At 39.7% G+C, this 15532-nt stretch overlaps 1 protein-coding gene across 4 annotated transcripts in view; it reads right to left on the bottom strand.

Annotated features, from left to right (window-relative positions):
• Positions 1-15532, bottom strand: part of SATB2 (SATB homeobox 2) — a 207878-nt gene that overhangs the window by 51546 nt on the left and 140800 nt on the right. For 3 of the 4 annotated variants that reach the window (XM_063116205.1, XM_063116203.1, XM_063116204.1), the window contains one exon: positions 9228-9727. The exons of the other annotated variant lie outside the window; for it this stretch is intronic. In XM_063116205.1, coding sequence (XP_062972275.1) covers positions 9272-9727 — 456 coding nt within the window. In that variant the 3' untranslated portion in view covers positions 9228-9271. Of the gene's footprint in view, positions 1-9227; positions 9728-15532 lie in introns of those variants that run through there. 4 annotated transcript variants of the gene reach the window in all.

Here is a 15532-nt window from a genome sequence, read left to right as displayed (position 1 = left end):
TCATCAGGTGCTGCATGCATACAAATGATGCCTGCTGAAATTCCCTCTTCAACACAACTGTTAAAGATGCAGGAGCCCTGTCCTCCTTTCCATATGGTCACCCACATTACATGTGATTACTACTCAGGAGCACCTCTCTGTACCCATCATCATCTTGAGGTATTAAAAATAGCTATGAGAAATGCTTCACAATTTATTGTTGTGATTTTAGTTCTCTCTCTATGAGGGACCTTGAGATTTTCTGCACAAGGTTGTTCTACTTTCGGTTTCATAGCAGAATTGGGATCTGAGCTCTACACAAAGGGCTTTTTCCTTTCCTGTGCCACAATGGAATAACATAATTACATGAGCAATTATACATTTTATTTCACTTTCAGAAATAATGGCGCTTTTCTAGAGAAGGCATTTATTGTGCGATCATTATTCCTTATTCGCAGTTGTTTAGCATTCTTTAGATGATGTCATGATCATCCAGTTTCTCTTCTACTTTTTAAGAACACTTTTCCAGATTTTTTCAGGATGGGGGAAATGGAGTATTGTGTCTGCAAGCAAGAGAAAATGTTTTTTTCGATTTGTAATTGTGCACAATGCCACATAGAGGTCATGTAGCAGAAAAGCAGAAAGGAAAAGCTGCTTGCGTAGAGCTCAATTCTTAATTCTGTGATGAAACCAAAAGTAGATAGCCGTATTTTCTATACGAGGTGTTTGTTGTGCACTCATTCTTTACTCATCCTTCAGACGACATGTAAACCTGTAAAGAACAAGCATTTTCACAAATAACATTGCATTTCCCCTGCTCTAAAAAAACCCACATTTCTGAAAATGCTGTTTAAAAGCAGAAGTGAAACTGGAGGGCCATGAGATCATCTAAAGAAACGATAAAAACCGTAATGGAATGGCTTAACCAGTAAGTGGAAAGGCCTTATATTTTCTTGCAGGAAAAGTAGTAGGCAGAAATAACGAAGAATAACAACTAATGACTGGATCCTCCACCTCCTGGGAAGGTGGTCTTAATTCGGGAGGGGGGGAGAATATATAAGGCATTGCCTTTGTCATCATCATCATCATCATCATCATCATCTACATTTATATACTGCCCCATAGCTGAAGTTCTCTGGGAGGTTGACAAAGATTAGGCTGTGTTGTGTGATGACAGGGACTGTCCCACAAATATGAATATATTTTTATTACGGTCATTGACCAATTCCAACAGTACATTTAACAAACACTCTATACAAAATACATTAACACATTAAAACTACCAACAACTAGAGAGTCAGAGTTCAAAACAGTTATATCAACAAATCCGTCTAAATTCACAGAGTACACTCAGGGGCTAAAAAGGTACGGCATGGTACAGCATGTTATTGCAATTGCACAACATTTAGCTACTTTATTGGTAATATAGGGTACCACAAAGTCCCACAAAGCAACTTGCCCACGGCTGATTTTTTGTGCTCTGTGCTAAAATTGAAGTGGAGGAAAAGGTAAAGGTACCAAAGGAAAAAAGTAAGAACTATGATGTGAAAGTTCGGGATTTTTGTCTTTCATTTTGAAACAACGGCTGCTTTGAATGGTGCCACCTGTACTGACCCTGCCTACTCAACCTGGATTTATTGTTGATTGCTGCTATTCTTGTGTTTTATGCTTTTTTGCTATCCGATTGTTAGTGTATAAGTTTTTTTCCTTACCTGTATGACACCCTAGAAATTATACTGTAAGGTGGTGAAAAAAATCCCTAAACAAAGAAGACGCCTGCCATTTGAACTAGTGTGAATTAAATATATTTTCCAAGGGCTAATTGAGATCATTGTGAGGAAAATCTTTAGAGATATAAATATTGGAAAACAACGACAACAAAAGGATCCATGATAGGAACATAGGCACAGAAATGTAAGAAATTACAAGTTTAAAAAGTTGAGCAAAAGTCAATTGGTAAAAGAGCCAATGTTAAAATTAACCCCTAACCAAATCCGAGAAACAGAGCTTTAAACTGCAGTGAAGAGAGCTACAGTACTAACAGTTTCATCTAAACTCTCCTTTGCATGCTTTTTTCTTTTGTTTTATTTTTATCTTTTGGTCTGTATGCATTTTGTATTGTTCTTCTTGATCTTGGTAACGGTAATGTTTGAAGTTATTGTAGAATGAAAATTTTTCTTTGTGTGTGTGTGTGTGTGTGTGGTGATTTTGTAGCAGGGATAAGGCAACCTTTTGGGGCCTGTACGCACATTTAGCAATTTGCGAACCTGTCTTGGGCACCACCACAAAATGGCTGTCATGGAAGGCGTGGCTAGTCACAAAGGGTAATTAACGTGCTCAAAAGACTGAATACAAGACAGAAGTGGGATCTGAGCACCAACACACTGAGAAACGTCTTTGAACCTATTGGCAGTACCAGCAGATGCCTATTTCACAGAAAGCAAACTCTTTTTCTCTCTCCCACCAATGCCAGACAACTCATTCCTGCTATCTCTTCTCTTTCACTCTGGATCACCACCATACTGTTTCACTCTCTCTTACCCCAGCTCATCACCCATTGACACACACACACAGAGACACACACTTTCATGCACACACAACACCCTCTGATATTCATTCTCCGTCCATTCACACACATGCAAGCACTCATCTGCATGGATATATACACGTCCCTCCCTTCTCCTCCAGTCTGCAAGTTTCGGCTATAGAGCAGTATATAAATGTAATAAATAATAACAAATAATAATAATTCTCCTTCTCACACACATTTATTCAAGATATACAAGCACTTACTGTTCTGCCGACATGCTAAACCATGGTTAGGCTCCAAACCCTTTTGCAGAAAATGGTTAGTGGGTGTATTTAAGCTGTGGTTATGCAGCCACCAGGGTTAGGAATGGTTCACACGACACTCTAAGCCGTGGTTCACACGACACTCTAAGCCATGTTTAGCCCCAAATGTTTAACCACCGTAGCTTAGTGTGTCTTCTGAGCAGGGTCAATAGCTTTCTGCTAGCTTCCATGAACAGCTCCCACTCACAAAGCTGGTTTAATGCTCCCTGTCACCCAGCTTACCAAACAGAAGTTCTAGAAGTCCCCTTTTTCTTTCCTGCCTCCTTTTTCTTGATGACTGGGCGCACTGCAGAGGAAAGCATTCACCCGCAGCCACCCGCCATCCTCACCTCCTAAGAATGTCTCTGAGCAACGCGTGTGACCCTTAGGCATTTGGGGAAATGTAAATGGCAGCAGCTGCCTTCTCTTTGCTATAAATTGATCCCAGTTCTCAGAAAATTTGTGAATTTTTAAAAAATAAAAGGGGGGAGGGGGAAGAGGAAGGGCACCTCAGCAAGTGCCAAGAAAGGTGTTTGGGGGGCACACTGGTGCCTGTGGCCACTATGTTGCCTACCACTGCTTTATAGTATGGCATGGTTGTGCTACTCTGTTTTAATGAGGTGATCTCAAGTTTGGTGTAGTGTTCTATTGGCCTCTTGGACTTTCTTTTTTTCTCCTTTGTGGAGAGTTAAATTGCAAGTTAGCTCTGTTCATTGCAACTCCTGCTGTGTTGCTTGAGTTTTGTAATATCCAGGTTGCAATTTCATATAAGGTGCTTAATTGACAAGTGTGTGCATGCACATGTGTGTGAGGGAGAGATTATGGTGTGTCTAAAAATGCAGAAAACCTGGGAAAATACAGTTATTAGATGGGCAAAGTTATTGTCATGAAAGCCACATCACATGTTTGGAGGTCTGATGCCTTTCTGCAGTTATACATTTGGGCAAAGCCAGCCATACCCCCAAATTCACCCACTTTTGGGCATAGTTATGCCCTTCAAAATTTACTTCATACCTTTGGGCAAGGCTCAACATTTTCTGAGTCAAGGAAAACCACCATTTCCCAAAGGTCACCCACACCTTCAAGCAAGGTCACATACCCATCGGTATCCCATATTTATCCCAACATTTTGGAAAAGGCCAAAAATCCATTTTCATTACAGAGGTCACTATGTCCTTTTGGCTGAGACTTGACACCCATTCAAGCCCAATCATTTAGGCAAAGTCAGTAGCCAATATGCTCCTAAAAAAATCATACCACTTCTATATAAACTCCCAAAGTCACTCCTTGCCAAGCTGAATTTCCTATCTTCCAAGTCCTGGTGATATCTCTCCATTCTTGATCAACAGCGGATCAACCCAGCAGATGGTCCCAACAGTGGATTCTCTCTCCATGCTCACTTCAACTACCTCTGACTACAAAGCTGGTCTTAATTTAGGCAACAGAATGGTCATTTGTGATCATGGACCGGACAAACAGGTCAGTCAGTTTCACTGATCTCTTTCACTGGAAATACCAACCAGCCATTGATGGATGGTGTGTACATTTCAGAAATGATTACAAACAAACATTTAAAAGGCTCTCCCCATCTATTAAGTATTAAAGATTCTTAAAACATCTTGAAAGGATAGCATGTGGTCAAAAAAGTTCCTAATTTATTTGGAACATTGAGCAACACCATTATCTACAGACCTGGCTATGGGAAATAACATAAGAGAAGATGCATATAGCTCTAAAAATCAAAGGCACAGTCATAACATTTAAATTAAATTGTTTTTAGCTGTTCACATCTTTTTTCTATGTTAAAAAATTTGACTATTTTTATTACGTTGTATTTTTATGAATTGTTGTAAACCCCCCAGAGAGCTTCAGCTATGGTGCAGTATAGAAATAAATAAATAATAAACAAACAACAGCAACATATAACACATACACCCCCAAATCAATACAAAAAAATTCAAATTCAGCATCAACATGCACCAAGTCAAAGCCACACAATATGTCATGCCTTTTTTAAAAATATGCATGAAAAGTTAGAGTGGGACACAAATGTAATATTAAGGTATGGATAAGTCTTAATATGAATCTTCAAAGACTAGAATTCAAAACAATGATGTATGAGTGTTAAATTCTGAGCCAATATATTCATTTAGCTTCCCTCCAAATTATTGTCACCTACTTTAGATGCCTCTAGCATTCCTCTATAATACATTTTAGTAGCATGTCCCTGCTAGAAATTCAAGTCTTTTATTGGCATTCCTCACACACATGGTTGTGTGACTGGGTTCAGACAACATAACCAATGATAGTCAACGGTTGGTTATTTAACCCACCATGGGTTATCAGGTTGTGTGGAGAGACTTTTTAAACTAATGGTTGGTTATTTGGCCAAAATAACCAAAGCAAATAACCAACGCTGTGCAGAATTGGCTATTTGAACCACCACTGGTTATTGTGTTGTGTGGAGCATACCATTGGTTATTTCCTCAGCCACAGAGTCTCAAGGCAAGAGTGGTCAAAGTGGTAGCTGCTGCTCTAGTCCAGCCGGAAGGATAGATTGTTGGCAGCAATGGCTGATGGGATACTAGAGGGAGGACTGAGGGAGGAGAGAAGTTGGGGAATGAGTAAGTCAATTCAACACTGATCCTAATCCACACCATGGTTCGATGGCCTTGTTGGCCCCTTCCAACTCTGCTATTCTATGATTCTACCCGCTAGATAAGCAACTGTCGGGTTGATTATTACCCTACCATTGACTATCGTGTTGTCTGAATTTATAGACAGAAATAACCATTTGGGAAAACAGTGGAGTTAACTAGCAAATCTATCTTTAAATTCTTTTGATTTCATTATCCTTGTTGCAATCTGATTTGCCAAGAGGTTGCTGAAATATTTCCTACCTTCATTCACGGTGGTCTGAGTGTATATCCCCACATGCACTGGCTTCAGGTAAGGGGCGGGGGGAATGTACCATTTAATCACAACTCTCAAACCTGCCACCATTCACTTCTACTGAGTTAGTGTGACTTTGAATAGCTAACCCTAACCCAAAGATTTAGCAACTACAATGACATTATCTGCATTTCCAGAAGGACTCCTCCCAGAATTGCAAGCTGAGATTCAAGGTGTTAACAGTGTTGGACTAGGGCTGGGGAGACCCAGGCTCCAGGAAGCTCATTTGGTGTCTTTGGACCAGTCATTATAGCCTTAGCTAGACCTAAGGTTTATCCCAGGATCGTCCTGGGGTCGTCCCTGCCTGCTCCCAGGATATCCTGTGTGTCATTTACATGAACAGGGATGACCCCAGGACGATCCTGGGATAAACCTTAGGTCTAGCTAAGGCCTACCTTTCAGCCTCTCCCACAAGATTGTTGCAAGGATAAAATACGGTAGGTGCAGAGAACCATGTACTCCACCTTGAGCTCCTTTAAGGAAAGGTGGGAGGTAAATGTAATAAGTAAATAAATAATAAACAGTTTGCAAAGCAACACTGAAGGGACAGGTTGTATATAGAAGTAAAATGGAAGGACTGCTAGGTTGTTGGCAAGTCCTTTTATATGTCTAAAATAGGGTCAATGGAAAGTGGCCTATATCTTGTTTCTAAAATCAGAACAGGACTTATTTTTGCCTGTTTATGATTCATATCAATTCAGGAAGAGGGGAAGGAAAATTAAAGGCCTCCAAAAATGACATCACAAATTAAGTCATTTACTGAATGTGTTTTATTTCAACAACCAAAAAATTCTAACAGACTAACAATGCACATAAGTTAAAATTTAATTATCACTTAGTGATAACAAAGATCAAGTTGATTTACATGGAAAAAGAACATTTACAATATGTTAATCCTCATTCACATTGTTGATACCGCAATAACACAATTTTTTTTTAAAGTTTTCTCTTATTTCACAAAAAAGGCGGAAAATTGTGCTTTGTTAAGAGGCACTACAAGAAAAGATTCTTTTTCCAAATAGATATTATATGATGAATATTGAATAAATAGACATATATGCATTGTAATTCGCAAAGTTCTGGCAAGACCACAGGCGAAAATGCCCACAGATTCACTTAGAAGAACCACTGCAAAATTTGCAGTGAATTTAAAAAAAAAAAAAAAGGAAAAGAAGGCAAGACTTAGCATTGGGAAAAAAAATACCTACTAAGTTTTTTGGTTGAAGTGTTTAAAAAAAACAAAAACAATGCTGATGCCATCAAAGAGATGAATAAACTTATGAGAGCTTGACCGATATTACATATATGTAGTGATTTCAGCAAGGGAGTCTCAGATAAAGAGTTTGAAAGGAGTAAATCGAAGGAGAACTTAAAGCAGCGCCTACTGAATTTTTGATTAAAGCTGCAGCATACTACAGAAGTAGATGAAGAGTTTTAAGTCAGCAAGCCAACATTGTTTTTTCAAGGCTATATGAAATGGATACAGATACACTGAGGGTGTCAAATATTGATTTTGGAAAAGTCCCTTTAAAAACTTCGGAGGTTACTGAGCAGCTAGAATTAGCTTGTATTGCAACATGTCATCTCCCTGTAAGTTGTTACGTTCTGAGTAACTATCTATACAGAGGTTTGTTTTAATGCCTGCCTTTTATACCTTTCAAATATATAAATAGTATTAACAGTTTTATATTACAATGCCTGTGCAAGAAACATAAAATAGCTTTCCAAGTGATATTGCATGAGGTCTTTGTTAAAAGTTACAAAGCACATGTCAAAAATAAGACTGCCAATGAGTTTTAAAGCCTACAAAACAATCCAGACACATTAGGAAGTCAAAATATCCTTTTTATTTAAAAAAAAAATGGAAAAGAGGAACAGCAACACTGCTCGTGTCACTTCCAAACCACAGCTTCAAAAAATTGTTGGAAACTATAGTAGATCGCAGCTTTAATGCTTGTACTATTGTACAGCCAGTCAGCATTAGTTCTGCTTTATGTAATGGAATTGCTATGCTAGGTCACTGGGAAAAGGTTTCAGTTTATGACAAGGAAGTGACTATACAAAAATTGCTTGGCTTACTCTCACTGCCTAGAATTGCAGCAAGTTCTGAAAATGTGTTCCCACCAAGTCTGCCGTACACCATATGAAGACTGTACCTTGGGAGACTATTGGCTGAAAATATTTTGTCTCACTGAGATAATGTGCCTTAAGCATTAGAATCCAAATGAAGCACAGAGGGGTGGAGTGGGAATAAAAGAGGTACAGAAGAAAATTCCACACTGGAGAACCATCAGACCCTTTGACTGATTACGAACCAGTCAAACCTGCCCAGAATTATAGCTGTGATTCAGTTTTATGATTTCATTTCAAAAGCTTTGTTGAAGCAACTTCAACATGTCCCTAAACATAAATATCAGACAAACACTAGAGGAGCAAAGGAAAAAGAACTGAAGCTGCATAAACCCCACTGAAAGTAGCAGAAGTTGCATGGCAACAGTGTAGATGGTTTGCGCCTTCGAAAAATAACACCACTATAAACTGTGGCTTAATGTAAAAATCCACACAGTAAATCTCATAAAAGCAACTTTTCATGAAGACCTCATTAGCAGACAAGTCTACTGTGCACTGAATTCTCACTGAAAAGTCCATGAAAATCCATCTGTTTGCTACAGAAATTATTAAAACAACATGCTCTGTGACTTTAAATATGCATTATGTACCAACGTTTTTTTAAAAAGTTACTTGGTTTGGGATTTTATTTTTAAGGTGCCCTGATTTTGTTCCCATTTTCTCTCTTCCTCTTTCGACTTTTTTTTTTTTGGCAGTGTTGATTTAGGTTTTTAAAATGCATACCTCAGAAATTACCCATCAAGCTGCCAAAATGGAAGCCTTAATAACAATAAAAAGAATCAGGGATAAACATAGAAAATAAATAGGTACTCCAAAATAGTAACCACACCCTGAGAGCAGGCAGCAGTTTATCTAAAAGCCAAAGCAACTCATTTGTGAAGTGGTTTCTTTTAATACATCAACAAGACTCATCTTTAACGAGCTCATTTCACAGTCTATACTTTCAGATTGTAATGTTATGTCCCATGCAAATTTCATATATATATATATATATATATATATATATATATATATATATACACACACACACACACATACACACACCCCCACGCTGTTATCATTTCCTTCACTGATTTCATAGGTCTATTTCTTCCTGTAACTTGCTAGAGGTTCCTTTCATAAGTGCAAGGTTAACGATGACATAATCCTACGTGAATTACAATTAACAATGTCTCAGTCAAACATAACAAGTGTAACACTTAAGTGCCTGTTACAAGGGAATGTCTGATTGGGCTATGCAAAATAATCGTTCAATCGGCACATTCTTTATGTGCACTGGGGGGAAAAAACCCAAACACATTTTTTTAATAAAAAGAAACACAAAAAACAAACAAACAAAATAGGATCAATGTATTGCTTTGCCTGTGATGTTTTCACATTATCTCTGGTCAGTTTCTGAAGTAGTTGCTTTGTTTTTTTCAGGATTCTCTTCTTCAGTTTCCACTTTGTACATTTCCTCGGAACCCTCCTCACTGTCATTCTCCTCTGACTCAGTCAGCAGCTCCTCATCTTTGTATTCTGCCACATCCACCACTGTGCCCAAGTGCTCTTTTAGTTTCCCGTGATGTTTTACGTGGTAACGCTGGTTCTGGAAGAATTTGATGATGGTGTGCTTAGGCAGATCCAACTGAGCGGATAAAGTGTGAATGGCCTCCTGATCTGGATAGAGGCCAACATCATGAATGAAACTTTGAAGGATGCCCAAAGCCTCTAAAGAAATTTTAGTACGGGATCTTGTTTTTTTAGTACATGTGTCCTCTGCGGGTGGGGGAGGGGCCTCTTCTCTTGGAGGCGAGTTTTCCTTGGCTGGCTGGGATTGCTGTCTGTGAAGTACCTGAAAATCAAAATGGTACACATATTTAAGATAAGTCTTACGTGACACAACATCTGTTTGGTCCTTCATTAAAACTGATACCTCAATACTTGTTCATGCTACCCAAAGCCTTTATAAAACGAAGACCCTAAACCTGTATTATGGAGGGGGACAAAACTTTTCCTTTCCATCACTTTTGTACGATCCAAGTGTACTGAAAAGTATTTAAACTTCATCCCACGTACCTGCTTCCCTCGGATTATCCCCGTAGCGCTAAGCTTTCGCAGTTTGTTGTTGTTGTTGCGATCCTTTGCATACCAGGAAGTGAGTTTAAGGGGGGGGGGATGTAAAAAATCATAAAATATCAACAGATGACCCAAATTCAATTCAAATTTGGTATGCTTAACGCTCTCCCTAATATCTATTACTGTGCCAATTTTGGTGTCTTTATCTTTAAAGCTTACGCAGATGTAAGCATTTCTTTAAAATCCTGCTCCTGCACCCCAGCGGCGGCTCGGAAGATACGCCCAAAAAGTAGAGGCTAAATACGGCGAATCTTTTGGCTTCATAGCACAATTAAGGCAGGATGCCTGGGAGTACTTCACAATCAAAGCAGATTATAAGGTGAAAACGTCTGAGTCCGTTGCATGCAATTCGCAGTGATTGCACAGTATAACGCTGGTGTGATAAAGCTCTTTGTTAAGAAGAAGAGGAAGGTGATGTGTGGCTCATATCCTTCCCTGGGCTGAGGATTCTCTTTGCATGGAGAAGAGCAGGCACTGTTTTGTTCCACCACACACAAGGTAATGTTTGATGGGCCAGTTCATGCAATGTCTCCTCCTTCTTGAGAAAGAGCTGTGATTGTGTGCATGTACATGCGTGCATGCATGCACGTGCACATACATATGAATATATAAGTAGTAGGTTGGAGGCTTCCTCCTGACTTACAGTCTACTTCACATGCATTAAATAGTATGGGATAAAGAAAACAGACCAGTGTACAATGATAGCAGATTTGAATTCAAAACTATTTGGTAGACATCATTAAAAAATCTCTGGGGAAATATACTCTTGGATGGTGGGATGAGATTTTATTAGAAACATGTAATGTATTACAGACTTAAATAATGTATATAATATACACACTATCTATAAAATCCATATATAGTTGTTTTTTTATGATGATGATGATGATTTAAAAAAACTTATTCTGTCACTAAACATATTTGTTCTCTCTTTAACCCTATATCTCTATATGAGACATAAATAATATATTTATAAGTTGTTTAATCAGCCTTTAGACAAGCACTGCAGAGAACTGCCAATTGTTATGGCTTTTACAATTCTCTTTAAATTTAAACTCACAGAGCAAATTCTATGAGGATTGTGTAGGTCAATATACAGAAAAACAAATCATTACCCTTGCAGTTAAGTTTATCTGTACACTGCCCTGAGATCCCAGTGGCATGGGGTGGGATACAAATGTTTTAATAAATAAATAAAGCTTGAAATCATTTTAAGGAAGCCTAAGACTAAATGATTGTGTGTACACACATCTGAACTGGGAGGAAATATAGACAGGTGAAATTAAAGTCTAGTAAAATACAAGAAATGTGTTTTCTTTTCACTATTTGATGGAAGGGAGCTTACAGTGATTATGCAGTAAGCAAGAAAACAGTAGTATGGCCTAAAGAAGGTGATGAGTGTTAATAAATGTTCTTGGCCCTCTTGCTTCATCACTTTTCAGCAATAGCATGCATGTGTGGCCCAGTGCATCAAGCTGGCATCAGCAAAGAAAACAAAAGGAAAAGGAAAAGTGAGAAGTGCAGGCCTTCAATTCCCTAACTTCATTAAGCCACGACATAGTAGGTCCTGCATTGCTCAACTTTAAGACCAACGTTTGTCCTGATCATCTATATGTTTAAACAAACACACCATGGCCTGTCTACAAAAAGGAATGTTGCAATTCCCTTTTGTAGATGGGTTATGGTATGTTTGTTTAAACATGTCTCAGAAAAACAACAAAATTGCTTCAGAAAAACAACACAATAGTAGAACAACAGCTTAAATTAAAAGAAGAGGAAGGAAGAGGCCCTGCAAAGGATGTCACCTTCCTTCTTTTGATGTAACATACATAAATCCAGTAATTCACAGGATCATCGGATTACTCTTTTGATTGCCCACCCCTTAAACACAGATTTCTCAGCTCAATCTAAATGTTCATATAGACTGGGAATCAAAAGAGTAATCCAACGATCCTGTGAATTACTGAATTGAGTCCCTCCTACCCATCAGAGACAACATCCAGTATTATATAGGCTCTCCATATAAGTACCTGACTGTAGAAAGTTGCTATTCACATTATTCTTCCTCCTTGGAGGGAGAGGATCCCAAGACCACGGCCCTTATGTGTGATCAGAACCCCCGGGCATTGGTCTTCCACCATACTATCTCAGCTACACTATCGCTGAATGTAAGAACTTGGACTAAGGGCGCAATCCTATCGGGATAGTCAGAAGCCTCCAAACTCGGAGGCTACTGACTACCCAATGCAGGGCAAATGGAGCATGGAAGGGATCCTGGCTTCTGCTGCCCTGCTGTTTTTGCTAGATGCTCGATTTCAAAAGTCTAGCTGGGGAGCTTTGGAGCGGGAAGGAGGGGAGGCTGAGGGTTGCATAGGGAGCTGTGCAAAGGAGCTTACGCAGTCCCCTTCCCACCCCTGGGCATGCCACCTTTCCGGTACCTGTATCCGAGCATGGAGAAGGAGCCAAGGCAGCGGAGGAGGGCCAAGCAGTCTCTGGAAACTGAGATCGGAGTACTGGCTCCGCCCATGGTTCCCAGAAACTGAAAAACCCTGTGACCCTCTAGACAGTGACAACAGGATTGCTCCCTAAGGGAATGCAGACTTACAATGCACCCTCTGAACTGTGTAGCAGCTCCTTAGCAGGAGTAAACCGGCAAAGCTCCATTGGTATCCATCCTATGTTCTCTGGGTAAATATTTCACAAAACTTACAAAGTCCTAGCAAAACAGATACTGGGCCTGCATTTCACTGAGATTACCTCTGCAGGAAAAATGTAATGTATGAAAAATGTAATGCATGAAACAGTCCTGAAAGCATGGCACTTAAAACAGCCTGTTCTCTGTAAAGCACCACATACATAGTCTGGACTCGGGGGACCTCTGGCGACCAGAGCTCTGGGGTGGACCCCTACATACTTTGCGGTGCTACATAAATAAATACATAATGACGAATGTGCACATTTTCTCAAAGTATCACTTGTCAGAACGCTTGAAGGGATGCACCAAAAGATAACAAAAGAGAGGAAGGGTTATATGTTCCATTTAATGCAGCTGGTAACAGGAAAAACAGAAACAATCCCCCCTGACAAGTGTTTAACTACTTGGGAATTACAAAATAATACATCCAAGAGATAAGCACTAAAACATTTAATTTGAGCTGGAAGACTATCTAAACCACTTTCAAAGCAATTCATTTGTTTATTTAAGAGGTTTTTATTCCATCTTTCTATGAGACCGTTTTCAATGACACAACTAGGAGGTACAGCAATATTTCAAAAGGCGACTGCACCTACATGTTTAGCTGCTCCTTTCTACATTGTATGAAGAATGCATGGATAATTGGTACAGGTCCCAATCCAAATAAAGTTATACACATTAGAAAATTATGCCTGGTTTAGACCTGGGTTTATGAAGCTGGAAACAAGCGTTGGGGAATGTTCCTTCCTTGTCCCTCCCCTCCTGCAAAACACTTTGATGTGAAGATCCTGGCTTGTATTAAAGCAGTTTCTCATGACATCAGAACCAAGGAAGTTTAATATCAGTTAATAAATGTGGAAAATAAATCAAGTTACATATAGCTTGTGTAAACAAGAAGCAAAATATGCTGCTATATCTTGGCTGAGTCCAGCGTCTGTTGTCTTCTCATGGCTACCTCATTGCAAGTTGACTATAAATAGCAGAATCTTAGAGGGTTGTGTGAAGAGGCCCTTGTCTGAAATAGAAGTCAAGCGTCTTTACCTATTTCCATGTAAATACACCGGACTTCAGCACGAACTTGACTTTCTGAGCGCTTTAAGCTCTTGACTTTCATTCCTCCATCTACGCCTTTCATTAACACAAGTAAGTCTTCTCTGCAGTTTTGACCATCTGGAATTGACTTCCTATTTCTTCCCCAAATCATTTCCCATCTCCTTGCAAATCTGAACTGAAACATGTTTTGTTCCCTAGCCACAGGTCTCAAACGTTTATGCTTCTCTAATGCATTTCCACTTTAATGTTGCAAAGGTGGGACTGCAGCCACTGTTGTTTAAAAAAGCTGAAGGTTCAAGACCGTTTTGGTTTTTTAAAAAATCTACTTTTCGTAGGTATTAATTTTCACTTTTCTGAAGTATTAGCCTATTCGGTTAGAAAACATACAGATACCTAATACGATGAAAGTTGACTTTAAAAAGATAAGTGACTCCTATTAAATCACACAACATTGCAATCTGTTTTGAAGGCCACAATGAAATCCAGCTGGGAACCATGTGTAAAAAATAATAGTACACGCCTGCAGGGAAGGAAGTATGATATGGAATGATTAACTTTAGGAAAATATATAATGTAGTATATCATTATGAGAATGATCTGTATTACTTGTAATAAGCTAAGGCAGTGGTTTCAAACTGTATTGCAGGGAACCCTGTCGCTCCTGGCAAACCTATCGGAGCTTCCTTAGTGAAAAGTTCAGTTAATGGTGGACTAGTCGCTTGCCCACCACAACTGATTTTCCAGCGCTACTGTTATTGGTGTAGGGCTGAAATGCTTTTTTTTCTTTTTGGCCCTGCTCCTGTGCCTTTAAAAGCTGCCCGTCGTGAGGAAATAAAGCAGGTGAAACTTTTCCTTATCACTTTATCTTTTTGTTCATCTGTTGCATTTCTGTATATCAGACTGCTATGAAAGGCACAGCAAGGGCATAGCTAGACCTGCCAATATCCCGGGGATCACCCCAGGATCAACCCTGTGTGTTCACATGACGTACAGGGGATCCCGGGAGCAGGGAGAGATGATCCCGCCCTTGCCCCGGGATATTGGCATAGCCTTTAATCCCGCTTTTTCCGCGGTCTTGGGATGATCCTGAGACCACGGAATGTGTGGGTGTGCGTCACGGGTTGTCCCGGCTCCTCGTGAGTAACTGCGAGGAGCCAGGAGCCGGGCATGGGGCACAGAACTCCTCAGGAGCTCTGTGCCCATCAGGGGTGGGATGGGGGGGAACGGGGAATTTTTTTTTTAAAAAAAAAACTCTCTTTTTTGCTTTAATGGTCCGTCTCCTTTTTAAAAAAATGGCAGGCGCGACATCCTCTTCCTCCTAGGATGTCACACACTGTGTGTAGACAGAGGGGGAGATCTCGCGATAACCATATCGCGAGATCCTCCCTCCTCCATCGCGCTAGACTGGGTAAGTCTAGCCATGGCCTAAGTCTATGAAAAAGGGTGGCAACTCTATTTCAGTGTGTGCCCAGGTATTGCACACATAGTTCACATAAAGCAAAGAGTACAGCTTAGGAGTCCACTCTAACACCCAGTGCTAACTGAAGGCAATATGCCCTGGAATCTTCTGAAATGTGCAGGGGTTCCGTGGCAGAGGCACAGACGTAAGCAAAGAAATATTAGATAAACAGTGAGGATTGCTCTATCTGTAGCTCCCCACCTCTCAACTGAACCAAATCCAATGGAGATGATGCTACATTCAGCTAACTTTTGTTTCCTTTCTCCATGATTTTACACTTTCAAATGAAGCAAAACACCTAGTATATGTGTGTG

This window comes from Elgaria multicarinata, chromosome 2, assembly GCF_023053635.1.
Source record: "Elgaria multicarinata webbii isolate HBS135686 ecotype San Diego chromosome 2, rElgMul1.1.pri, whole genome shotgun sequence".
Classification (NCBI taxonomy): Eukaryota; Metazoa; Chordata; class Lepidosauria; order Squamata; family Anguidae; genus Elgaria; species Elgaria multicarinata.
This window is presented reverse-complemented; position numbering and strand designations above follow the sequence as displayed.